This window comes from Coregonus lavaretus (assembly GCF_964263955.1).
Source record: "Coregonus lavaretus genome assembly, chromosome: 24".
Classification (NCBI taxonomy): domain Eukaryota; kingdom Metazoa; phylum Chordata; class Actinopteri; order Salmoniformes; family Salmonidae; genus Coregonus; species Coregonus lavaretus.
This window is the reverse complement of record NC_140011.1, coordinates 44,590,819-44,617,504: the sequence shown is the minus strand read 5'-3', so window position 1 is coordinate 44,617,504 and position 26,686 is coordinate 44,590,819. Positions and strand designations below refer to the sequence as shown.

The window sequence follows — 26,686 nt, the reverse complement described above, 5'->3', positions numbered from 1 at the left end:
TCCCACGGGGGGCCGGTATGAAAAATGTATGCACTCACTTAACTGTAAGTCGCTCTGGATAAGAGCGTCTGCTAAATGACTAAAATGTAAATGTCCTTGTCCTGTACTATTCTAGGTATGTTATGTCGTAATGTATTCTAGGTGTGTTATGTCATAATGTATTCTAGGTGTGTTATGTCATAATGTATTCTAGGTGTGTTATGTCATAATGTATTCTAGGTGTGTTATGTCATAATGTATTCTAGATGTGTTATGTCATAATGTATTCTAGGTGTGTTATGTCATAATGTATTCTAGGTGTGTTATGTCATAATGTATTCTAGGTGTGTAAGGTCATAATGTATTCTAGGTGTGTTATGTCATAATGTATTCTAGGTGTGTTATGTCATAATGTATTCTAGGTGTGTTATGTCATAATGTATTCTAGGTGTGTAAGGTCATAATGTATTCTAGGTGTGTTATGTCATAATGTATTCTAGGTGTGTTATGTCATAATGTATTCTAGGTGTGTAAGGTCGGCTGCAAGGCGCCAGTAGCCATGATCTCTTCCTGTGGGATGATCCCAGGGAACCCTTACCCTAAAGGCAAACCCAGCCAGACCACTGGCACCTTCCCTGTAAGTAATATAACCTAACCTGTGTGTGTGTGTGTGTGTGTGTGTGTGTGTGCAACATGTAAAGTGTTGATCCCATGTTTCATGAGCTGAAATAAAAGATCCCAGAATTTTTCCATAGGCACAAAAAGCTTATTTCTCTCAAATTCTGTGCACAAATTTGTTTACATCCCTGTTATTTAGCATTTGTCCTTTGCCAAGATAATCCATCCACCTGACAGGTGTGGCATATCAAGAAGCTGATTAAACCGCATGATCATTACACAGGTGCACCTTGTGCTGGGGACAATAAAAGGCCACTCTAAAACGTGCAGTTTTGTCACACAACACAATGCCACAGATGTCTCAAGTTTTGAGGGAGCGTGCAATTGGCATGCTGACTGCAGGAATGTCCACCAGTGCTGTTTCCAGATAATTGAATGTTCATTTCTCTACCATAAGCCGTCTCCAAAATCATTTTAGAGAATTTGGCAGTACATCCAACCGGCCTCACAACCGCAGACATTTGTAACCACGCCAGCCCAGGACCACATCCGGCTTCTTCACCTGTGGGATCGTCTGAGACCAGATAATGCATGGGGCCGTGCATTATCATGCTGAAACATGAGGTGATGGCGGCGGATGAATGGCACGACAATGGGCCTCAGGATCTCGTCACGGACAGCTGATGAAACTGTGGGTTTGCACAACCAAAGAATTTCTGCACAAACTGTCAGAAACCATCTCAGGGAAGCTCATCTGCGTGCTCGTCATCCTCACCAGGGTCTTGACCTGACTGCAGTTCCGCGTCGTAACCGACTTCATTGGGCAAATGCTCACCTTCGATGGCCACTGGCACGCTGGAGAAGTATGCTCTTCACAGATTAATCCCGGTTTCAACTGTACCGGGCAGACGTGGGCGAGCAATTTTCTGATGTCAACGTTGTGAACGAACAGAATTGCATTTAATTGATGGCAATTTAAATGCACAGAAATACTATGACGAGATCCTGAGGCCCATTGTCGTGCCATTCATCCGCCGCCATCACCTCATGTTTCAGCATGATAATGCACGGCCCCATGTCACAAGGATCTGTACACAATTCCTGGAAGCTGAAAATGTTCAAGTTCTTCCATGGCCTGCATACTCACTAGACATGTCACCCAGTGATCATGTTTGGGATGCTCTGGATCGACGTGTACGACAGCGTGTTCCAGTTCCCGCCAATATCCAGCAACTTCACACAGCCATTGAAGAGGAGTGGGACAACATTCCACAGGCCACAATCAACAGCCTGATCAACTCTATGTGAAGGAGATGTGTCGCGCTGCATGAGGTGGTCACACCAGATACTGACTGGTTTTCTGATCCATGCCCCTACTTTTTTTTTAAAGGTATCTGTGACCAACAGATGCATATCTGTAATCCCGGCCAAGTGAAATTCATAGATTAGGGCCTAATGAATTTATTTCAATTGATCTTCATAGGCGTGTGTGTGTGTGTGTGTGTTTGTGTTTGTGTGTGTGTGTGTGTGTGTGTGTGTGTGTACTCAATAACATTGACTAAAATGAAACTGACAACCATTGACAGTAAGGCCAGACAAACTTGATTTAAAGCGCTTTTCAGACACCCACCGGAATATCGCGTTTCCCCACTTGTCCCTCTAGTCAAATCAGCTAGTGCCTTCACACACGAGGGCCATAGCTGCCGGTGACCATAGCCACGAAATAAAATAACATTATCACATGCGAAAAGTGAATCGCTTTAACACCCATAAGCATGCATAAAAAATGTATTTACGTGCAACATAAATGATTCATCCCAAAATAGATTGGAAAACAATTATTTGTCATTGTTAAACGTGACGGTAAACTGAGTGTTAGCCAACCAGCCAGCTAGCAAGAGTGGGCAAGTTAGCTGGTCCTAGGGTTGCCAGGTCAAGCAAACATTTCTAGCCCAATGACCAATCAAAACCTGCCCAAAAGGCCTGAAAACTAGCCCAATTTGTTTTTTTGCACAGCAAGAGAGGAGTTGTCATATTTATACGATAAACCCTTTGTCCATAACGTTATCGAGCCAATTAAGAAGGAATACCTAACTTGCAATAACGTTAGAAGCAAAATTCAGGTTTCCTCAAAATAATAATTATTGCAAGCTATGACATGATGTAATCTCGCCAGATCATTTTCCATCAATGGACGTCGATTTAACTTGTTTGACTGCTATGATTTAAGCAATAAGGCACAAGGGGGTGTGGTATATGGCCAATATACCACAGCTAAGGGCTGTTCTTAAGCATGACATATCGCGGAATCGTTAGCCGTGGTATACAGTGGGGAAAAAAAGTATTTAGTCAGCCACCAATTGTGCATGTTCTCCAACTTAAAAAGATGAGAGAGGCCTGTAATTTTCATCATAGGTACACGTCAACTATGACAGACAAAATGAGGGAAAAAAATCCAGAAAATCACATTGTAGGATTTTTTATGAATTTATTTGCAAATTATGGTGGAAAATAAGTATTTGGTCAATAACAAAAGTTTCTCAATACTTTGTTATATACCCTTTGTTGGCAATGACACAGGTCAAACGTTTTCTGTAAGTCTTCACAAGGTTTTCACACACTTGCTGGTATTTTGGCCCATTCCTCCATGCAGATCTCCTCTAGAGCAGTGATGTTTTGGGGCTGTCGCTGGGCAACACAGACTTTCAACTCCCTCCAAAGATTTTCTATGGGGTTGAGATCTGGAGACTGGCTAGGCCACTCCAGGACCTTGAAATGCTTCTTACGAAGCCACTCCTTCGTTGCCCGGGCGGTGTGTTTGGGATCATTGTCATGCTGAAAGACCCTGCCACGTTTCATCTTCAATGCCCTTGCTGATGGAAGGAGGTTTTCACTCAAAATCTCACGATACATGGCCCCATTCATTCTTTCCTTTACACGGATCAGTCGTCCTGGTCCCTTTGCAGAAAAACAGCCCCAAAGCATGATGTTTCCACCCCCATGCTTCACAGTAGGTATGGTGTTCTTTGGATGCAACTCAGCATTCTTTGTCCTCCAAACATGACGAGATGAGTTTATACCAAAAAGTTATATTTTGGTGTCATCTGACCATATGACATTCTCCCAATCCTCTTCTGGATCATCCAAATGCACTCTAGCAAACTTCAGACGGGCCTGGACATGTACTGGCTTAAGCAGGGGGACACGTCTGGCAATGCAGGATTTGAGTCCCTGGCGGCGTAGTGTGTTACTGATGGTAGGCTTTGTTACTTTGTTCCCAGCTCTCTGCAGGTCATTCACTAGGTCCCCCCGTGTGGTTCTGGGATTTTTGCTCACCGTTCTTGTTATCATTTTGACCCCACGGGGTGAGATCTTGCGTGGAGCCCCAGATCAAGGGAGATTATCAGTGGTCTTGTATGTCTTCCATTTCCTAATAATTGCTCCCACAGTTGATTTCTTCAAACCAAGCTGCTTACCTATTGCAGATTCAGTCTTCCCAGCCTGGTGCAGGTCTACAATTTTGTTTCTGGTGTCCTTTGACAGCTCTTTGGTCTTGGCCATAGTAGAGTTTGGAGTGTGACTGTTTGAGGTTGTGGACAGGTGTCTTTTATACTGATAACAAGTTCAAACAGGTGTCATTAATACAGGTAACGAGTGGAGGACAGAGGAGCCTCTTAAAGAAGAAGTTACAGGTCTGTGAGAGCCAGAAATCTTGCTTGTTTGTAGGTGACCAAATACTTATTTTCCACCATAATTTGCAAATAAATTCATTAAAAATCCTACAATGTGATTTTCTGGATTTTTTTTTCTCAATTTGTCTGTCATAGTTGACGTGTACCTATGATGAAAATTACAGGCCTCTCTCATCTTTTTAAGTGGGAGAACTTGCACAATTGGTGGCTGACCATATACTTTTTTTCCCCACTGTATTGGCCATATACCACAAACCCCCCGGGGTGCCTTATTGCTATTATAAACTGGTTACCGACGTAAATAGAACAGTAAAAAGTAATGTTTTGCCCGTGGTATATGGTCTGATAAAACACGGCTTTCAGCCCAATCAGCATTCAGGGCTCGAACCAGGTTTATAATTGTAAATAAATCCCCTTTGCACATGTGCGTAACTATAGATACATCCAACAGGAGAGTTTGAGGGATGAAACCTCTGAGCAAGAAACACTTGGATGAACATAAAAAAATTGCGAGATTGACTTGTCATTCTCAATAGACAGGCTAAAGGCTAAAATCTGGGTTTATGATTCTAATAAAATGTTGTCATAGGCTACTTTCCTTTATCCGAGCGAACTATGGCTCCTGATAGATCAGATAGTCTACAGTAGCCCTAGACAAGATGCAAACTGAACTATTTAGCAGTTTGCTTAGTTCGAAATTGATTCAACATGAATAGCGAGGCGATATCGCTGATAAGAAGTGGTTGTCTTTCCCAATAGCCTGCTGGAATAGGCTACTTAGGATGGGGGTCGTCATTTCAATCACTGAATTAAATATTAATAATATGTACATGAACTGAATATGCTTGTCGACAACAGCAAGCGTTTATAATAAAATAAAATAAAAAGGTTTTTATCTGACTGTTACCATCAATCTAATGCGTTCTAATCAACTGAACTGCGATTGCGATAGAGCTTTGATAACTTCCAATTGAATTAACTAAACATGGCCATTTTAATAATTGCATAACAACACAAGGTTACAACAACAAACTGAAGTTATAGGCTACTTATTAAATCAGTATACCAGCTCCTGGTACATTTACATTTGAAAGATGAGTCATTTAGCAGACGCGCTTATCCAGAGCCACTTACAGTAGTGAGCGCATCTTCATACTTTTATTTTTTTTATTTTTTTTGGTCTCATACCGGTCCCCCTGTGGGAATCGAACCCACAACCCTGGCGTTGCAAGCCAACTGAGCTACAGGGGACACCACGTGTAGCTCTACACAAGTGGCACAAACTGATTTGCTCTGACTCCAGTGGTATCGTCTTTTCAACATTATTTATTCTCTATCAAATGGTAGCCCACAATGGCATATACACGAATAGGCTACTTGGTGGCCAACAAAGAGGCAAATGTATAATTCTCCACATTTAGCCCAATGTCAGTTTCATTGAGTACCGTTCCCCAATAAAAAGAACCACGCGAGGCAGTTCCACAACTTCCATTTAACATTTCCACTCGGGCAGCCCCCCCGAGACCCAAAAACGGAGCATGCATAAAGCACTTCGCTTGATACCGTTTTCTTTTAGCAAAGTCAACATTAGAATGCAGTTTAAACCACCTCCCGAGCGGATTCCTGTAATGAGCTCTAGTGCGCCCAAAGTCGTTTTCCGCTGCTTTTGTCTGCATTATTTCTTGATGTGCATCAGTTCTAGCGTATTCATATGTTTTATGGAAAAGGGTTTGGAAATTTTACAACTGGTAAAAAGTTGCTCCTCTCGCTCATTCAGCCAATAACTGTAGTGCTCTCTCAACACACACACACACACACACACACACACACACACACACACTCCTCCGATCCTCCCCACCACTCACTCACTCACTCACTCACTCACTCACTCACTCACTCCCTCAGCAACAGCCTGCCTTACTGCCTGACAGTCAGCAACAGGTCACAGTGAAATATATATTTTCACCCGCAACATCGTTTTTCAAAGTACCGTAGCCCAATTTTGCAGAATCCTATTTACTAGCGTCGGCTGAGCATCTTCCACGAGCACTGCCGACCACTCCACCTGGAACCTGGGCCGCACGTTGTCTGTCAGTGGACCGGCTTGTGACAATACTATAGTAACCTTAGTTCGACACCTAGTGTATGGAGCGATTTCAATGCCAACACAAATTGTATTTGAGTTCTATAATTTAGAATTTGTATTAGGATTTTGTATTAGCCTTAACCCAGTTAGACACGTGTTAACCTAATTGACTTCCTGTGTGCCGGAGACTTGAAACTAGCACATCTAACACAAACTAACACATGTCAAACTTAACACGTCTTCAGGTCTCGGGCAACGTTCTCATCACATAAGCATGAATCACCAAACCACGCTCTTTTGACGAGTAACCTTGCTGGATCTTAAAGACTTCTATTAGTGTAACAGACGGGCATCTGTGAAAACCCCTCAGCCTGAAGTGTTGCCACTTGCGTAATTGAAGAAGGCCTTTTTTAACGGCGCGATGGGCCTCAGGAGGGCGGTCACGTGTGTTTGCGAGGCAGAGGTCCTGAGTTCAAGTCTCGGTATGAGCTGAATCAGGGGGAAGCGGCACTCGTTAAGCAAGCAGCGTGTCATCCTTTACATGAACTTCCTGAACTTTTCCCCTATAGGCTTTAGCTAAGTGGGCCAACACAGTCTTGCGACATGCAGGAGACCTGCTTTGAACCCAGTCAGTCACAAGAGCAAGATTACATAGGGAGTGGAAAGGCTAACCTTAGAAGGGCTATGACAGAGCTATTCAACTATATTCTTGTGGGGGTCAAATTGTGTTTTGTGACACTCCCTTTCAACGCAGTCTGTGATCCTCATAGAGGGGAACAGAAGGCATCTCCACGCTCCAGGGAGTCTCAGCTTTCAGGAATGAGGTCATAATAGCTTATAGCCAAAGCGGTTCACACGCTAGAGACAAATTCATAGGAAGAAAATAAATTGAACATTCCTCATTGGCTTCAGAAACTGCCAGAAGCTTGTGTTTACAACAGAGATCTGTTCTCCTCTACCTTTCCTTGCTGGCTAAGTACCAGGATGTTGTCTCTGGTTTTGAATCTAAATTTTAGAGAACTGAATTTGAAAACTGAATCTGAATGCATCTTAGAAGTTGAATTAATGAAACTTTGATCAACTTGAAATGATAGTGTGTAAACTTGATACACAGACAATGAATGAAATATTTAACATATTGACTATATACACCGTTCATCATTGAAAGTTTGTCGTGGCCGAGTCTGAAACTGTTCGGTTTCCATAATCAAAGAGGAAGTTGTGTATCTCTACTTGATACTTGAGGACATTTTGTTTTTGCTACTTTTCAGATTTTTTTTTTTTTCTTCTGAGAAATGTGAAGGGCATCCGTTAAACAGTAAATCAACTTTGTATGGCCTAATTTTAACATTTTATAAATGGTCAATACAGTATCATCATTGAGATGACGCACCAACCATTTTGTTTTCTATTTCTCCTGTCAGGGAACTGCTGCTAAGAAGGAGGGAGAGGAGACCCCTGCCAACACGGAGGGGAAAGGCATCGCCGCACGCATTATTGGACCGTTCAAACCAGTAAGGACCAGGCTGTACTTCCACACTCAACCACTAGGTGGAGCTCTCTATATCAAAACAAGTCTGAAACAAGTCCCAAATGGCACCCTATTCCCTACATAGTGCACTACTTTAGACCAGAGAATGGCACCCTATTCCCTACATAGTGCACTACTTTAGACCAGAGAATGGCACCCTATTCCCTATATAGTGCACTACTTTAGACCAGAGAATGGCACCCTATTCCCTATATAGTGCACTACTTTAGACCAGAGAATGGCACCCTATTCCCTATATAGTGCACTACTTTAGACCAGAGAATGGCACCCTATTCCCTATATAGTGCACTACTTTAGACCAGAGAATGGCACCCTATTCCCTATATAGTGCACTACTTTAGACCAGAGAATGGCACCCTATTCCCTATATAGTGCACTACTTTAGACCAGAGAATGGCACCCTATTCCCTATATAGTGCACTACTTTAGACCGGGCCCATAGGGAATAGGGTATCATTTGGGACGAGGCCTGAATGATCCATTTGACCATTGGAGAGAGATCACCTTAGACTAAATCTGTTTACAAGATGTTTGTAAAAACTGTAGCTCAGCTGGTAGAGCACGCCGCTTGTAACGCCAAGGTAGTGGGTTCGATCCCCGGGACCACCCATACACAAAAATGTATGCACGCATGACTGTAAGTCGCTTTGGATAAAAGCGTCTGCTAAATGGCATATTATTATTATTATTATTATTACAACAGTTAAAAGTTGAATTGACCCACTGTGAGATTTAGTTTTCTGTTTCAGGAAGTGAGATGAATTATTTAGATTGGTCAGTGAATAAAAGAGTGTAATTGACTCTTTTTGTTCTTCCTCTCTTCCAGGCTCCGTCGTCCTACAACCCTCAGCGGCCGGTGCCCTACCCCATCCCCCCCTGCAGACCTCACGCCACCATCGCACCAAGTAAGACCACCTTACTGCTCAACACCTACCATAACACAGACCTCCTTAATAAACAACACCTACCATAACACAGACCTCCTTAATAAACAACACCTACCATAACACAGACCTCTTTAATAAACAACACCTACCATAACACATACCTCCTTAATAAACAACACCTACCATAACACAGACCTCCTTAATACTCAACACCTACCATAACACAGACCACCTTAATAAACAACACCTACCATAACACAGACCTCCTTACTGCTCAACACCTACCATAACACAGACCTCCTTAATAAACAACACCTACCATAACACAGACCACCTTAATAAACAACACCTACCATAACACAGACCACCTTAATAAACAACACCTACCATAACACAGACCTCCTTAATAAACAACACCTACCATAACACATACCTCCTTAATACTCAACACCTACCATAACACAGACCTCCTTACTGCTCAACACCTACCATAACACAGACCTCCTTAATAAACAACACCTACCATAACACAGACCTCCTTAATAAACAACACCTACCATAACACAGACCACCTTAATACTCAACACCTACCATAACACAGACCTCCTTAATAAACAACACCTACCATAACACAGACCTCCTTAATACTCAACACCTACCATAACACAGACCTCCTTAATAAACAACACCTACCATAACACAGACCTCCTTACTGCTCAACACCTACCATAACACAGACCTCCTTAATACTCAACACCTACCATAACACATACCTCCTTAATAAACAACACCTACCATAACACAGACCTCCTTAATAAACAACACAGACCACCTTAATACTCAACACCTACCATAACACAGACCTCCTTACTGCTCAACACCTACCATAACACAGACCTCCTTACTGCTCAACACCTACCATAACACAGACCTCCTTAATAAACAACACCTACCATAACACAGACCACCTTAATAAACAACACCTACCATAACACAGACCACCTTAATAAACAACACCTACCATAACACAGACCACCTTAATACTCAACACCTACCATAACACAGACCTCCTTAATACTCAACACCTACCATAACACAGACCTCCTTAATAAACAACACCTACCATAACACAGACCTCCTTAATAAACAACACTTACCATAACACATACCTCCTTAATACTCAACACCTACCATAACACAGACCTCCTTAATACTCAACACCTACCATAACGCAGACCTCCTTAATAAACAACACCTACTAAACACAGACCACCTTAATAAACAACACCTACCATAACACAGACCTCCTTAATAAACAACACCTACCATAACACAGACCTCCTTAATAAACAACACCTACCATAACACAGACCTCCTTACTGCTCAACACCTACCATAACACAGACCTCCTTAATAAACAACACCTACCATAGCACAGACCACCTTAATAAACAACACCTACCATAACACAGACCAACTTAATAAACAACACCTACCATAACACAGACCTCCTTAATAAACAACACCTACCATAACACATACCTCCTTAATACTCAACACCTACCATAACACAGACCTCCTTACTGCTCAACACCTACCATAACACAGACCTCCTTACTGCTCAACACCTACCATAACACAGACCTCCTTACTGCTCAACACCTACCATAACACAGACCTCCTTACTGCTCAACACCTACCATAACACAGACCACCTTAATAAACAACACCTACCATAACACAGACCTCCTTACTGCTCAACACCTACCATAACACATACCTCCTTAATACTCAACACCTACCATAACACAGACCTCCTTAATAAACAACACCTACCATAACACAGACCACCTTACTGCTCAACACCTACCATAACACAGACCACCTTAATAAACAACACCTACCATAACACAGACCACCTTAATACTCAACACCTACCATAACACAGACCTCCTTAATACTCAACACCTACCATAACACAGACCTCCTTAATAAACAACACCTACCATAACACAGACCACCTTACTGCTCAACACCTACCATAACACAGACCACCTTAATAAACAACACCTACCATAACACAGACCACCTTAATACTCAACACCTACCATAACACAGACCTCCTTAATACTCAACACCTACCATAACGCAGACCTCCTTAATAAACAACACCTACTAAACACAGACCACCTTAATAAACAACACCTACCATAACACAGACCTCCTTAATAAACAACATCTACCATAACACAGACCTCCTTAATAAACAACACCTACCATAACACAGACCTCCTTACTGCTCAACACCTACCATAACACAGACCTCCTTAATAAACAACACCTACCATAACACAGACCACCTTAATACTCAACACCTACCATAACACAGACCTCCTTAATAAACAACACCTACCATAACACAGACCACCTTAATACTCAACACCTACCATAACATATACCTCCTTAATACTTAACACCTACCATAACACAGACCACCTTAATAAACAACACCTACCATAACGCAGACCACCTTAATAAACAACACCTACCATAACGCAGACCACCTTAATAAACAACACCTAGCATAACACAGACCTCCTTACTGCTCAACACCTACCATAACACAGACCTCCTTAATAAACAACACCTACCATAACACAGACCTCCTTAATACTCAACACCTACCATAACACAGACCACCTTAATAAAAAACACCTACCATAACACAGACCACCTTAATACTCAACACCTACCATAACACAGACCACCTTAATAAACAACACCTACCATAACACAGACCTCCTTACTGCTCAACACCTACCATAACACAGACCTCCTTAATACTCAACACCTACCATAACACAGACCACCTTAATAAACAACACCTACCATAACACAGACCTCCTTAATAAACAAAACCTACCATAACACATACCTCCTTAATAAACAACACCTACCATAACACAGACCTCCTTAATAAACACCTACCATAACACAGACCTCCTTAATAAACAACACCTACCATAACACAGACCTCATTAATAAACAAAACCTACCATAACACAGACCACCTTAATAAACAACACCTACCATAACACATACCACCTTAATACTCAACACCTACCATAACACAGACCACCTTAATAAACAACACCTACCATAACACAGACCACCTTAATTAACAACACCTACCATAACACCGACCACCTTAATACTCAACACCTACCATAACACAGACCTCCTTAATAAACAACACCTACCATAACACAGACCACCTTAATAAACAACACCTACCATAACACAGACCTCCTTAATACTCAACACCTACCATAACACAGACCACCTTAATAAACAACACCTACCATAACACAGACCACCTTAATTAACAACACCTACCATAACACAGACCTCCTTAATACTCAACACCTACCATAACACAGACCTCCTTAATAAACAACACCTACCATAACACAGACCACCTTAATAAACAACACCTACCATAACACAGACCTCCTTAATACTCAACACCTACCATAACACAGACCACCTTAATAAACAACACCTACCATAACACAGACCACCTTAATAAACAACACCTACCATAACACAGACCTCCTTAATAAACAACACCTACCATAACACAGACCTCCTTAATACTCAACACCAACCATAACACAGACCACCTTAATAAACAACACCTACCATAACACAGACCACCTTAATACTCAACACCTACCATAACAGAGACCTCCTTAATAAACAACACCTACCATAACACAGACCTCCTTAATAAACAACACCTACCATAACACAGACCACCTTAATACTCAACACCTACCATAACACAGACCTCCTTAATTAACAACACCTACCATAACACAGACCTCCTTAATAAACAACACCTACCATAACACAGACTACCTTAATAAACAACACCTACCATAACACAGACCTCCTTAATACTCAACACCAACCATAACACAGACCACCTTAATAAACAACACCTACCATAACACAGACCTCCTTAATACTCAACACCAACCATAACACAGACCACCTTAATAAACAACACCTACCATAACACAGACCTCCTTAATACTCAACACCTACCATAACACAGACCACCTTAATAAACAACACCTACCATAACACAGACCTCCTTAATAAACAACACCTACCATAACACAGACCTCATTAATAAACAAAACCTACCATAACACAGACCTCCTTAATAAACAACACCTACCAGAACACAGACCTCATTAATAAACAAAACCTACCATAACACAGACCACCTTAATAATCAACACCTACCATAACACAGACCACCTTAATACTCAACACCTACCATAACACAGACCACCTTAATAAACAACACCTACCATAACACAGACCACCTTAATTAACAACACCTACCATAACACAGACCACCTTAATACTCAACACCTACCATAACACAGACCTCCTTAATACTCAACACCAACCATAACACAGACCACCTTAATAAACAACACCTACCATAACACAGACCTCCTTAATACTCAACACCTACCATAACACAGACCTCCTTAATAAACAACACCTACCATAACACAGACCACCTTAATAAACAACACCTACCATAACACAGACCTCCTTAATACTCAACACCTACCATAACACAGACCACCTTAATAAACAACACCTACCATAACACAGACCACCTTAATAAACAACACCTACCATAACACAGACCTCCTTAATAAACAACACCTACCATAACACAGACCTCCTTAATACTCAACACCAACCATAACACAGACCACCTTAATAAACAACACCTACCATAACACAGACCACCTTAATACTCAACACCTACCATAACACAGACCTCCTTAATAAACAACACCTACCATAACACAGACCTCCTTAATAAACAACACCTACCATAACACAGACCACCTTAATACTCAACACCTACCATAACACAGACCTCCTTAATTAACAACACCTACCATAACACAGACCTCCTTAATAAACAACACCTACCATAACACAGACCACCTTAATAAACAACACCTACCATAACACATACCTCCTTAATAAACAACACCTACCATAACACAGACCTCCTTAATAAACAACACCTACCATAACACAGACCACCTTAATACTCAACACCTACCATAACACAGACCTCCTTAATTAACAACACCTACCATAACACAGACCACCTTAATACTCAACACCTACCATAACACAGACATCCTTAATAAACAACACCTACCATAACACAGACCACCTTAATAAACAACACCTACCATAACAGACCACCTTAATAAACAACACCTACCATAACACAGACCTCATTAATAAACAACACCTACATAACACAGACCACCTTAATAAACAACACCTACCATAACACAGACCACCTTAATTAACAACACCTACCATAACACAGACCTCCTTAATAAACAACACCTACCATAACACAGACCTCCTTAATAAACAACACCTACCATAACACAGACCTCCTTAATAAACAACACCTACCATTACACAGACCTCCTTAATAAACAACACCTACCATAACACAGACCACCTTAATAAACAACACCTACCATAACACAGATCTCCTTAATACTCAACACCTACCATAACACAGACCTCCTTAATACTCAACACCTACCATAACACAGACCACCTTAATAAACAACACCTACCATAACACAGACCACCTTAATACTCAACACCTACCATAACACAGACCTCCTTAATAAACAACACCTACCATAACACAGACCTCCTTAATAAACAACACCTACCATAACACAGACCTCCTTAATTAACAACACCTACCATAACACAGACCACCTTAATAAACAACACCTACCATAACCATCTTACTGACAAGACAGACCAACCACAACATTGACCGTGTGCAGTAGATCACAATAAAACATCTAGAATTGTCGGGAAAGGAACAGAAAATGTGGTGAGAGGTGATAGGACGACCACTCGCTGAGCACGGCCAATGTTCCTGTTGGTCCGTCTCGCCCTTAACGTAGACCTCCTCACCTCAGTACCTTCTGCCTTCTGTAACAGATAACAGAGAGATCAGGAAAGGAAGGAGAGAGTGGTAGTCTTAACTCCACGTGGTCCTCTGTAGCTCAGCTGGTAGAGCGCGGCGCTTGTAACGCCAGGGTAGTGGGGTTCGATCCCCGGGACCACCCATACGTAAAAATGTATGCACACATGACTGTAAGTCGCTTTTGATAAAAGCGTCTGCTAAATGGCTTATTATTATTATTATTATTATTATATTATTATTATATCTGAGTTCTGTACCTCTCAGGATGCTCTGAGTTCAAACAGACATCAGCCTTGACGTGGCACAGTAGGGTGTGTGTGTGTGTGTGTGTGTGTGTGTGTGTGTGTGTGTGTGTGTGTGTGTGTGTGTGTGTGTGTGTGTGTGTGTGTAGCAGTGTGTGTGTGTGTGTGTGTAGCAGTGTGTGTGTAGCAGTGTGTGTGAGTGTGTGTGTGTAGCAGTGTTAATGTGTTGCCATGCGTCTCAGGTAGGTACAACAACGCAGGGCTGGTATCAGTGGGCGGGGTCATTACGTCCAGCGTTCTACCCCCACCCTACAGCGCCAGCACCAAGTCCACAGGTACGACCGGGGGGTGAGGGTGTGTGGGACAGAGAGAGAGATAGAGAGACTGTGTGTTGGTGTGTGAGAGAGAGAGAGAGAGGGTCTGTGTGTGTGTGTGTGTGTGTGTGTGCGCGCCTGCCTGCGTGTGTGTGTGAGAATTGGCATCTCTCTTAGCTTGCTGCCTAACCTCCTGGCTTATCTGCACTTGTCAGAGGAAGCTATCATTGGAACTGTAAAGATCAGTCTGTCTGTATGTATCCCTTACATCTCCATTGCTACCAGCTTCACCACCACCAACTGTGCTAGGTGGAGTGAGAAATGACATGGAGGGTTATTAATTAACCAGCTGACACAGTGTCTTAGACCTCACTTCTCTGTTTCCTGTTTCCTGTTCTAATAGAGGGTTATTAATTAACCAGCTGACAGAGTGTCTTAGACCTCACTTCTCTGTTTCCTGTTTCCTGTTCTAATAGAGGGTTATTAATTAACCAGCTGACACAGTGTCTTAGACCTCACTTCTCTGTTTCCTGTTTCCTGTTCTAATAGAAGGTTATTAATTAACCAGCTGACACAGTGTCTTAAACCTCACTTCTCTGTTTCCTGTTTCCTGTTTCCTGTTCTAATAGAAGGTTATTGGATAACCAACTGACACAGTGTCTTAGACCTCACTTCTCTGTTTCCTGTTTCCTGTTCTAATAGAGGGTTATTGGTTAACCAGCTGACACAGTGTCTTAGACCTCACCTCTCTGTTTCCTGTTTCCTGTTCTAATAGAGGGTTATTAATTAACCAGCTGACACAGTGTCTTAGACCTCACCTCTCTGTTTCCTGTTTCCTGTTCTAATAGAAGGTTATTGGTTAACCAGCTGACACAGTGTCTTAGACCTCACCTCTCTGTTGCCTGTTTCCTGTTCTAATAGAAGGTTATTAATTAACCAGCTGACACAGTGTCTTAGACCTCACTTCTCTGTTTCCTGTTTCCTGTTCTAATAGAGGGTTATTAATTAACCAGCTGACACAGTGTCTTAGACCTCACCTCTCTGTTTCCTGTTTCCTGTTCTAATAGAAGGTTATTGGTTAACCAGCTGACACAGTGTCTTAGACCTCACCTCTCTGTTTCCTGTTTCCTGTTTACTGTTCTAATAGAAGGTTATTGGATAACCAGCTGACACAGTGTCTTAGACCTCACTTCTCTGTTTCCTGTTTCCTGTTCTAATAGAGGGTTATTGGTTAACCAGCTGACACAGTGTCTTAGACCTCACCTCTCTGTTTCCTGTTTCCTGTTTACTGTTCTAATAGAAGGTTATTGGATAACCAGCTGACACAGTGTCTTAGACCTCACTTCTCTGTTTCCTGTTTCCTGTTCTAATAGAGGGTTATTGGTTAACCAGCTGACACAGTGTCTTAGACCTCACCTCTCTGTTTCCTGTTTCCTGTTCTAATAGAATGTTATTGGATAACCAGCTGACACAGTGTCTTAAACCTCACTTCTCTGTTTCCTGTTTCCTGTTCTAATAGAAGGTTATTGGTTAACCAGCTGACACAGTGTCTTAGACCTCACCTCTCTGTTTCCTGTTTCCTGTTCTAATAGAGGGTTATTGGTTAACCAGCTGACACAGTGTCTTAGACCTCACCTCTCTGTTTCCTGTTTCCTGTTCTAATAGAAGGTTATTGGTTAACCAGCTGACACAGTGTCTTAGACCTCACCTCTCTGTTTCCTGTTTCCTGTCTTAGGCCTCACCTCTCTGTTTCCTGTTTCCTGTCTTAGACCTCACCTCTCTGTTTCCTGTTTCCTGTTCTAATAGAAGGTTATTGGTTAACCAGCTGACACAGTGTCTTAGACCTCACCTCTCTGTTTCCTGTTTCCTGTCTTAGGCCTCACCTCTCTGTTTCCTGTTTCCTGTCTTAGACCTCACCTCTCTGTTTCCTGTTCTAATAGAGGGTTATTGGTTAACCAGCTGACACAGTGTCTTAGACCTCACCTCTCTGTTTCCTGTTTCCTGTTCTAATAGAGGGTTATTGGTTAACCAGCTGACACAGTGTCTTAGACCTCACCTCTCTGTTTCCTGTTTCCTGTTCTAATAGAAGGTTATTGGTTAACCAGCTGACACAGTGTCTTAGACCTCACCTCTCTGTTTCCTGTTTCCTGTCTTAGACCTCACCTCTCTGTTTCCTGTTTCCTGTTCTAATAGAAGGTTATTGGTTAACCAGCTGACACAGTGTCTTAGACCTCACCTCTCTGTTTCCTGTTTCCTGTCTTAGACCTCACCTCTCTGTTTCCTGTTTCCTGTTCTAATAGAGGGTTATTGGTTAACCAGCTGACACAGTGTCTTAGACCTCACCTCTCTGTTTCCTGTATCCTGTTCTAATAGAATGTTATTGGTTAACCAGCTGACACAGTGTCTTAGACCTCACCTCTCTGTTTCCTGTTTCCTGTTCTAATAGAAGGTTATTGGTTAACCAGCTGACACAGTGTCTTAAACCTCACCTCTCTGTTTCCTGTTCTAATAGAAGGTTATTGGTTAACCAGCTGACACAGTGTCTTAGACCTCACCTCTCTGTTTCCTGTTCTAATAGAAGGTTATTGGTTAACCAGCTGACACAGTGTCTTAAACCTCACCTCTCTGTTTCCTGTTCTAATAGAAGGTTATTGGTTAACCAGCTGACACAGTGTCTTCAACCTCACCTCTCTGTTTCCTGTTCTAATAGAAGGTTATTGGTTAACCAGCTGACACAGTGTCTTCAACCTCACCTCTCTGTTTCCTGATCTAATAGAATGTTATTGGATAACCAGCTGACACAGTGTCTTAGACCTCACCTCTCTGTTTCCTGTTTCCTGTGTCCTGTTCTAAGTGGAAATAATGATAACAAACTAGATAACGCAAATACTCATCAGGTTCGAGTCTCATGGCACCCTATTCCCTCTATAGTGCACTATATTTGACGAGAGTCCTATGTGCCTTGGTTAAAAGTAGTGCACTATATAGGCAATAGGGTGTCATCTGATACACTATATAGGGAATAGGGTGCCATCTGATACACTGTTCTGGCTTGCTGGCTGAAGGGGGGGGGGTTGCTAGGCTACAGTCGGTAGCGTTCTGGCTGCTTCCTGCTTGCTCACTCACTCTCTCTCTCTCTCTTAATGCACAATAAATACAGTTAAAAGAAGATGGAATATGATAGCCTACTGTTAGGAGTTGTCTTCTAGCCTGGTCCCAGATCTGTTTATGTTACGCCAATCACTATAGCGGTTGTCAAGATGACCAAACAGATCTGGGACCAGTTACGCCAATCACTATAGCGGTTGTCAAGATGACCAAACAGATCTGGGACCAGGCTAGTTGTCTTGTTGCCTGAAATCCAAACCTGTTTTGTGCTAACATTCCACAATGTTTGGCATATGACACAGAGTCGCAAGGAGTGGATTGTTGCCACAAACAGATCTGGTACCAGGCTAGCTTGTGTTATTAATCTTGATGTTTTTCTGTGTCTCCAGGCTACGCCAGACCTGCCAATCAACAACAGCACCCCGTCACAGGTGTCAACTCCACGGCCCTCCCATCTCCCCTCGGCTCCGCCCCAGTCCCTCCCCTGCCCTCCCCCTCTCACCCCACCCCCACCACCCCCATCACCCCTGTGTTCCCTGGCAAGGTCCCCTCCCAGAACCCTCTAGCCCCCTCCCCCGCCCCCTCTCCCTCCGTCATCAAAGGGGGTCCCCTCCCATCCGGTTCCCCCCACCTGCCCCCCACCACCCCTTCCGTCATTAAGGCTCACACCCCGTCAGGTACCCCCTCCGGTACCCCCGGTCCCCACCACCCAGGGGCGTTCTCCTCCTCTCCCTTCCATGCCGGTGCCTCTCGGTCAGACACCCCGACCCCAAGGACTCCCCTCCCTGACCCCCTCCCTCAGGGTACCCCTGTGGGCCTTCCTCAGTACAGCCCCCAGACAGGCCCTGCCTTCCCTGGCCTGCCCGCATACCAGACCACCCCGTCTGGGTCAGTGATCCGCAGCTATCCCCCGTCCTCCACCTCGGCCCCCAGCCCCAAGCCCTCCCCGGCCCTGTCCGGCCAGGCCCAGGCGTCCTTCTACAGCGAGCAGCACCGCGGCCCATTGGCTAGAACCGGAGGGGGGACAGGCAGTGGCAGTAACAGCCCAGTCCCCTCTGCCTTTAAAGGCCCTTCCCGTGCGGGTACTCCCTCCCTCAGCTCTCTGGTGATGCCTGGTGGATCAGCAGCCCTAGCCCGCTCCCTGGCTCTGTCCCACCCCTCTGCATCCCCACAGGGCTCCCTCCCCAGCCCTGCTGCTATGGCCAGCCTCCAGGCCCTCTCCTCAGGCCCGGCTACCCCCCACTACCCCGGCCTCTCCCCCTTCCCCTCCTCCCTGTCCTCCATGACCCCCACCTCCCACCCCCAGACCTCCATGGCCTACCCAGGCCTGGCTCACAGCGTAACCCCAAGCGGAGCCTCTCCCTTTGGGATGGGTCTGACCACCGCCCCTTCTATCTTCCCGGGGCTGGCTCCAGGGCCCAGTCCGGGGGGGTTTCCAGGGTTTGGGGGTTCAGGGGGACCGGGGGCGGGGAGCCCCGTCCTGTCCTCCTTCATGGGTGCCGGGGCGTCCGTAGCAACCGTAGCCCCTCTCCATTCGGCGGCGGCCGTGGCGGCGGCAGGAGGTCCGTCCTCCTCTCCCGTTCTACCAGGCTTCGCCTCTGCTTTCAGCTCCAACTTCCAGCCTGGGTGAGAGAGAGACAGTGTGTGTGTGTGTGTGTGCCTGCCTGCCTGCCTGCGTCCCCGAGCCGGTATGACAGTTTTCTACGTGCGTGTTTCAGCATTGTGACTGATTTTTAAAGAATGTGATGACATTTTCTAGATCGTTACAGATGGAGAATGCGAACGATGTCCCTTGATGCTTTAGATAAAACCCTAATCTCAGAACTCAGGTCCGAGTGATCATGTAACTAGATACTATTAACCTTAACCCTACTGGGTGGGAAATGACTTTTTTTAGCTGTAAACCGTCCAGTAATGATTTATACTAGCTTTAGAAACATATGACTCTATACACTACCTGACCAAAAGTATGTGGACACCTTGCTTGTCGAACATCATTCCACAATCATGGGCATTAATATGGAGTTGGTCCCCCCTTTGCTGCTATAACAGCCTCCACTCTTCTGGGAAGGCTTTCCACTAGATGTTGGAACATTGCTGCGGGGACTTGCTTCCATTCAGCCACAAGAGCATTAGTGAGGTTGGGCACTGATGTTGGGCGATTAGGCCTGGCTCGTAGTTGGCGTTCCAATTCATCCCAAAAATTGGGGTTGAGGTCAGGGCTCTGTGCAGGCCAGTCAAGTTCTTCCACACCGATCTCTACAAACCATTTCGTTATGGACTGTCGGACTGCCAGATGGTGATTCATCACTCTAGAGAACGTGTTTCCACTGCTCCAGAGTCCAATGGCGGCGAGCTTTACACCACTCCAGCTGACGCTGTTCGGCCATGGAAACCCATTTCATGAAGCTCCCGACGAACAGTTATTGTGCTGACGTTGCTTCCAGAGGCAGTTTGGAACTCTGTAGTGAGTGTTGCAACCGAGGACAGACGATTGTTACGCGCTACGGACTTCAGCACTCGGCGGTCCCGTTCTGTGAGCTTGTGTGGCATACCACTTCACGGCTGAGCCGTTGTTACTCCTAGACGTTTACACTTCACAATAACAGCACTTACAGTTGACCAGGGCAGCTCTAGCTGGGCAGAAATTTGATGAACTGACTTGTTGGAAAGGTGGCATCCTATGACGGTGCCACGTTGAAAGTCACTGAGCTCGTCAGTAAGGTCATTCTACTGCCAGTGTTTGTCTATGGAGATTGCATGGCGGTGTGTTCGATTTTATACACCTGTCAGCAACGGGTGTGGCTGACATAGTCGAGTCCACTCATTTGAAGGGGGTGTCCACATACCAATGTATCTGTGGATGTGTCAGTCTAGAGAACTTTATCCTAGAGAACTGTATCAGTGGATGGGTCAGCCTAGAGAACGGTATCAGTGGATGGGTCAGCCTAGAGAACTGTATCAGTGGATGGGTCAGCCTAGAGAACTGTATCAGTGGATGGGTCAGCCTAGAGAACTGTATCAGTGGATGGGTCAGCCTAGAGAACGGTATCAGTGGATGGGTCAGCCTAGAGAACGGTATCAGTGGATGGGTCAGCCTAGAGATAACTCTGTGGAACCTCATGCCAATGATTCCGACTATATACCATACATGGAGGTTCTGTCACAACTGGCACCCTATTGGCTACATAGTGCACTACTATACCCATGGTTTAATGTAGTGCACTATAAAGGGAATATGGTGCTATTTGGGACTCAAGCAGAGTGGCTGATATACAGGGTACAAGTCATCTCTACTACTTCCCATTAGGTCTTTTACAACATCATCATTATAACACTGTCCGAAGTCCAGCTCCTCTGTTTTATAACAGCATTTAGTAAGTAGTCATGGTTTATGATGCTAGTCTATCTCCTGTTTCTGTAGTGAGACAGCTTGATGTACAGTACACCCCCTGGACAGGACACTAGTATATTTCCCTAAATCTATCTCCTTAATGCTGAGTGCCAAGCAGAGATTTATTTTTTAGTTTAGTTTATTTGCACATTGTCAAAGTACAGCTCTTCCTCTGCAACAGTGTTCGCGTCTCGTTTAGGTCCAATTTATTTAATTTTAACAGTTGAACTTAAAATATAGACTACATGGTCAAAAGTATGTAGACACCTGCTCGTCGAACATCTCATTCCAAAATCATGGGCATTAATATGGAGTTGGTCCCCCCCCTTTTCTGCTATAACAGCCTCCACTCTTCTGGGAAGGCTTTCCACTAGATGTTGGAACATTGCTCTGGGGACTTGTTTCCATGTTGGGCGATTAGGCCTTGCTCGCAGTCAGTCTACAAATTAATCCCAAAGGTGTTCGATGGGGTTGAGAACAGGGCTCTGTGCAGGCCAGTCAAGTTCTTCCACACCAATCTCGACAACTCATTTCGTTATGGACCTCGCGTTGTGCACGGGGGCATTGTCATGCCCGAAACAGGAAAGGGCCTTCCCCAAACTGTTGCCACAAAGTTGTAAGCACAGAATCGTCTAGAATTGTATGCTGTAGCGTTAAGATTTTCCATCACTGGAACTAAGGGGCCTAGCTCGAACCATGAAAAACATCCCCAGACCATTATTCCTCCTCCACCAAGCTTTACAGTTGGCACTATGCATTTGGGGCAGGTAGCGTTCTCCTGGCATCCGCCAAACCCAGATTCGTCCGTCGGACTGCCAGACGATGATGTGTGATTCATCACTCCAGAGAACGTGTTTCCACTGCTCCAGAGTCCAATGGTGGTGAGCTTTACACCACTCCAGCCGACGCTTGGCATTGCGCATGGTGATCTTAGGCGTGTGTGCTGCTGCTCTGCCATGGAAACCCATTTCATGAAGCTCCCGATGAACAGTTATTGTGCTGACGTTGCTTCCAGAGGCAGTTTGGAACTCGGTAGTGAGTGTTGCAACCGAGGACAGACGATTTTTACGCGCTTCAGCAATCGGCGGTCCCGTTCTGTGAGCTTGTGTGGCCTACCACTTCACGGCTGAGCCGTTGTTGCTCCTAGACGTTTCCACTTCACAATAAGAGGGGGGGGGGGGGTGGGGGGTGTAAGGCTGCTGTCGTCACGGTGAATCTAGGTGAATTATTACAGCCATATAATGTTATCTAGCGCAGGCCAAAGTCTAGCTGGATAAGGCCTCACCCTCTTTGTACATTTCTACACTTAAGAATGCAGGTGAAGGTTATTGTAGGAGTTGAGTCGACCTTGGGAAACGAGAAACCGCATAAAGGCTCCGAGAAGGGTTGGGGTCAAGTTCCATTTCAACTCGGTGAGCTCGAGAGATGAATTTAAAATTCAAGGAATTGAAAAGTCTTATAGTCTTGTTGTCCAATGAGGATTGTTCAAGTTACATTTCAGTTCACTGGAAATTGACTGAATTCAAGGGGGGAATCAGCAGTTGCTACATCCATTTTTGGACTTATAAATGAATGGTATGTGTAGCCTACCATATGAGCTTGTTTTACTCCAATGTTTGTAAACACAGTGTAAGGAAATACACTTTGTTATTGTTTCAACTGCTGATTGGCCCTTTTAACAATGTGACCTGTACGCTCTCGTTGGCTGGCCCTCACTACACGTTCGTCGCCAAACCCACTGGCTCCAGGCCATCTATAAATCACTGCTAGGCAAATCCCCGTCTTATCTTAGCTCATTGGTCACCATAGCAACACCCACCCGTAGTATGCGCTCCAGCGGGTATATCTCACTGGTCATCCCCAAAGCCAACACCTCCTTTGGCCGCCATTCCTTCCAGTTCTCTGCTGCCAATGACTGGAACGAATTGCAAAAATCTCTGAAGCTGGAGACTCTTATCTCCCTCACTAACTTTAAGCGTCAGTTGTCAGAGCACCTTACCGATCACTGCACCTGTACACAGCCCATCTGAAATTAGCCCACCCAACTACCTCATCCCCATATTGTTATTTATTTTGCTCATTTGCACCCCAGTATCTCTATTTGCACATCATCTTCTGCACATCTATCATTCCAGTGTTAATACTAAATTGTAATTATTTTGCACTATGGCCTATTTATTGCCTTACCTCCATTACTTACTACATTTGCACACACTGTATATATATTTTCTGTTGTATTTTTTGACTTTATGTTTTGTTTTACCCCATATGTAACTTGTTTTTATCACACTGCTTTGCTTTATCTTGGCCAGGTCGCAGTTGTAAATGAGAACTTGTTCTCAACTGGCTTCTTACCTGGTTAAATAAAGGTGAAATAAATATTTTAAAAATCCTAACAGTCCTATATGCCTCTGTCTCTCTCTGTCTCTCTCTCTCTCTCTCTCTCTCTCTCTCTCTCTCTCTCTCTCTCTCTCTCTCTCTGTCTCTCTCTGTGTCTCTCTCTCTCTCTGTCTCTCTCGCTCTGTGTCTCTCTGTCTCTCTCGCTCTGTGTCTCTCTCGCTCTGTGTCTCTCTGTCTCTCTCGCTCTGTGTCTCTCTCTCTGTCGCTCTCTGTCTCTCTCTCTCTTTGTTCCCTCCCAGGCTGTCTAGTGGCCTCCAGCCTCCAGGTGGCGCTGCATTCCCTGGCCTGTTGTCTTTCCCTGGCATGCCAGGCTTCTCCCCCTCTCCCAGCCAACTACACAACCCTGCCATGCAGTCAGCCCTGCTACAGGTCTACACAAAACGCACGCAAAACACACGCAAAGCACACGCAAAACACACGCACACAAAACACACGCAAAACACACGCAAAACACACGCACACAAAACACACGCAAAACACACACACACAAAACACACGCAAAACACACGCACACAAAACACACGCAAAACACACGCACACAAAACACACGCAAAACACACGCACACAAAACACACGCAAAACACACGCAAAACACACGCACACAAAACACACACAAAACACACGCACACAAAACACACGCAAAACACACGCAAAACACACACAAAACACACACAAAACGCACGCAAGACGGACGCACGCAAAACACACGCAAAACACACGCACACAAAACACACGCAAAGCACACGCAAAACACACGCACACAAAACACACGCAAAACACACGCAAAACACACGCACACAAAACACACGCAAAACACACGCAAAACACACACAAAACACACACAAAACACACGCAAAACACACATACTACACACAGAAATGCAAATATTGTATGATGATTGTATTGTAACTGTCATTGTCTCTCTGTCCTGTGTTCCAGGCCCACTCTGCGTCTGTATTAGAGGGTTATACCACCTATCCCCCTGGACCTGGCAACCCATTCCCCTTACAACCTGGCAACCTACACCCCTCCCAGCTGGGTTGGCAGTGACTCTAACACTCGTACGCAAAACACACAATACCCTAAACACACACACACACACACACACACACACACACACACACACACGCTCTCACACTCAGTCAAAGTCGACTTGGGGTCAACTTGTATCCCCTCCACTCACTACAACCTGCCAAGACTGTTTACATCCTTTGTTTGGGCTTTTTTGACTCCGTCAATGAACTAAAAGAAGAGGAACTGGAGAGACTTCTAGTCAGAAACATCTGAGGACTGAATCGTTCGTGAGACAAACTTCACAACAGACAAATCATTTAATTGAAAAGGCGTTATTGAAAGCTTTGTTGTCACTGTAAACAGAGTGGACAACGGTTTACCAGAGGATGGTGACAGACGAACTTCCCCACAGACAGGAGAGGGGAAAAGGTCTATTCAGTCTGTCCACAAGCCAGCTCTCTGTGTCTGTCAAGACCAGGTCTATTGTAGATCTATTTGATGATCTGTCTCACTGAAGATCTATCTGATATTATATCTGTCTCACTGTAGATCTATCTGATATTCTATCTGTCTCACTGTAGATCTATCTGATATTCTATCTGTCTCACTGTAGATCTATCTGATGATCTGTCTCACTGAAGATCTATCTGATATTCTATCTGTCTCACTGTAGATCTATCTGATATTCTATCTGTCTCACTGTAGATCCATCTGATATTCTATCTGTCTCACTGTAGATCCATCTGATGATCTGTCTGTCTCACTGTAGATTTATCTGATGATCTGTCTCACTGTAGATCTATCTGATGATCTGTCTGTCTCACTGTAAACAGAGTGACAATGGTTTACGATTTCACAACTGCTGCTGCGTTTCATATGGTACCCTATTTTCTAGTGCACTATGGGCCCTGGTCAAAAGTAATCCGCTATATAGGGAATAGGGTACCGTTTGGGAATCAGTCTTGGTATTTAACAATGGGTACTCCAACATCATTATGTTTAGATGATCAGGTTACCAGGTGAAACACAGTTGCCCCGACAACTCAAACTGAACGCTCACTACATACCAGCGCTTCAGTCTCGAGACTGCCATCGTTTTAAGTAGTCTGTGCTGACAAAACATCATCAGCGATTTGGATCGTCTTTAACCAATCGAGAGTATCAAAGCCAATGACGCAGTTTCAAAACGCCGCTTTACCCAACGTGTGTTCTGGCTCTGGCACAACCCATCGGTTTCTAGACCAAGATCAGAACCATTCAAAATGTTTTTCCATTCTAGAACTGGTCGGAGATGGGGAGTAAGACCCAGACAATGAGACAACTGAAG

General features: G+C 44.2%; 1 protein-coding gene across 1 annotated transcript in view; it reads left to right on the top strand.

Moving 5' to 3' along the window:
* The window catches only part of LOC311100120 (proline and serine-rich protein 1-like), a 39,301-nt gene extending 13,487 nt beyond the window's left edge, over window positions 1–25,814 (top strand). Inside the window, exons 6-12 of the mRNA XM_084140888.1 lie at window positions 506–616; window positions 7,800–7,889; window positions 8,754–8,832; window positions 15,372–15,464; window positions 18,941–20,177; window positions 24,585–24,714; window positions 25,285–25,814. Of these exons, the coding sequence (XP_083997014.1) occupies window positions 506–616; window positions 7,800–7,889; window positions 8,754–8,832; window positions 15,372–15,464; window positions 18,941–20,177; window positions 24,585–24,714; window positions 25,285–25,395 (1,851 nt within the window). The 3' untranslated portion in view covers window positions 25,396–25,814. The remainder of the gene's footprint in view (window positions 1–505; window positions 617–7,799; window positions 7,890–8,753; window positions 8,833–15,371; window positions 15,465–18,940; window positions 20,178–24,584; window positions 24,715–25,284) is intronic.
* The last annotated feature ends 872 nt before the right edge of the window (window positions 25,815–26,686 follow it).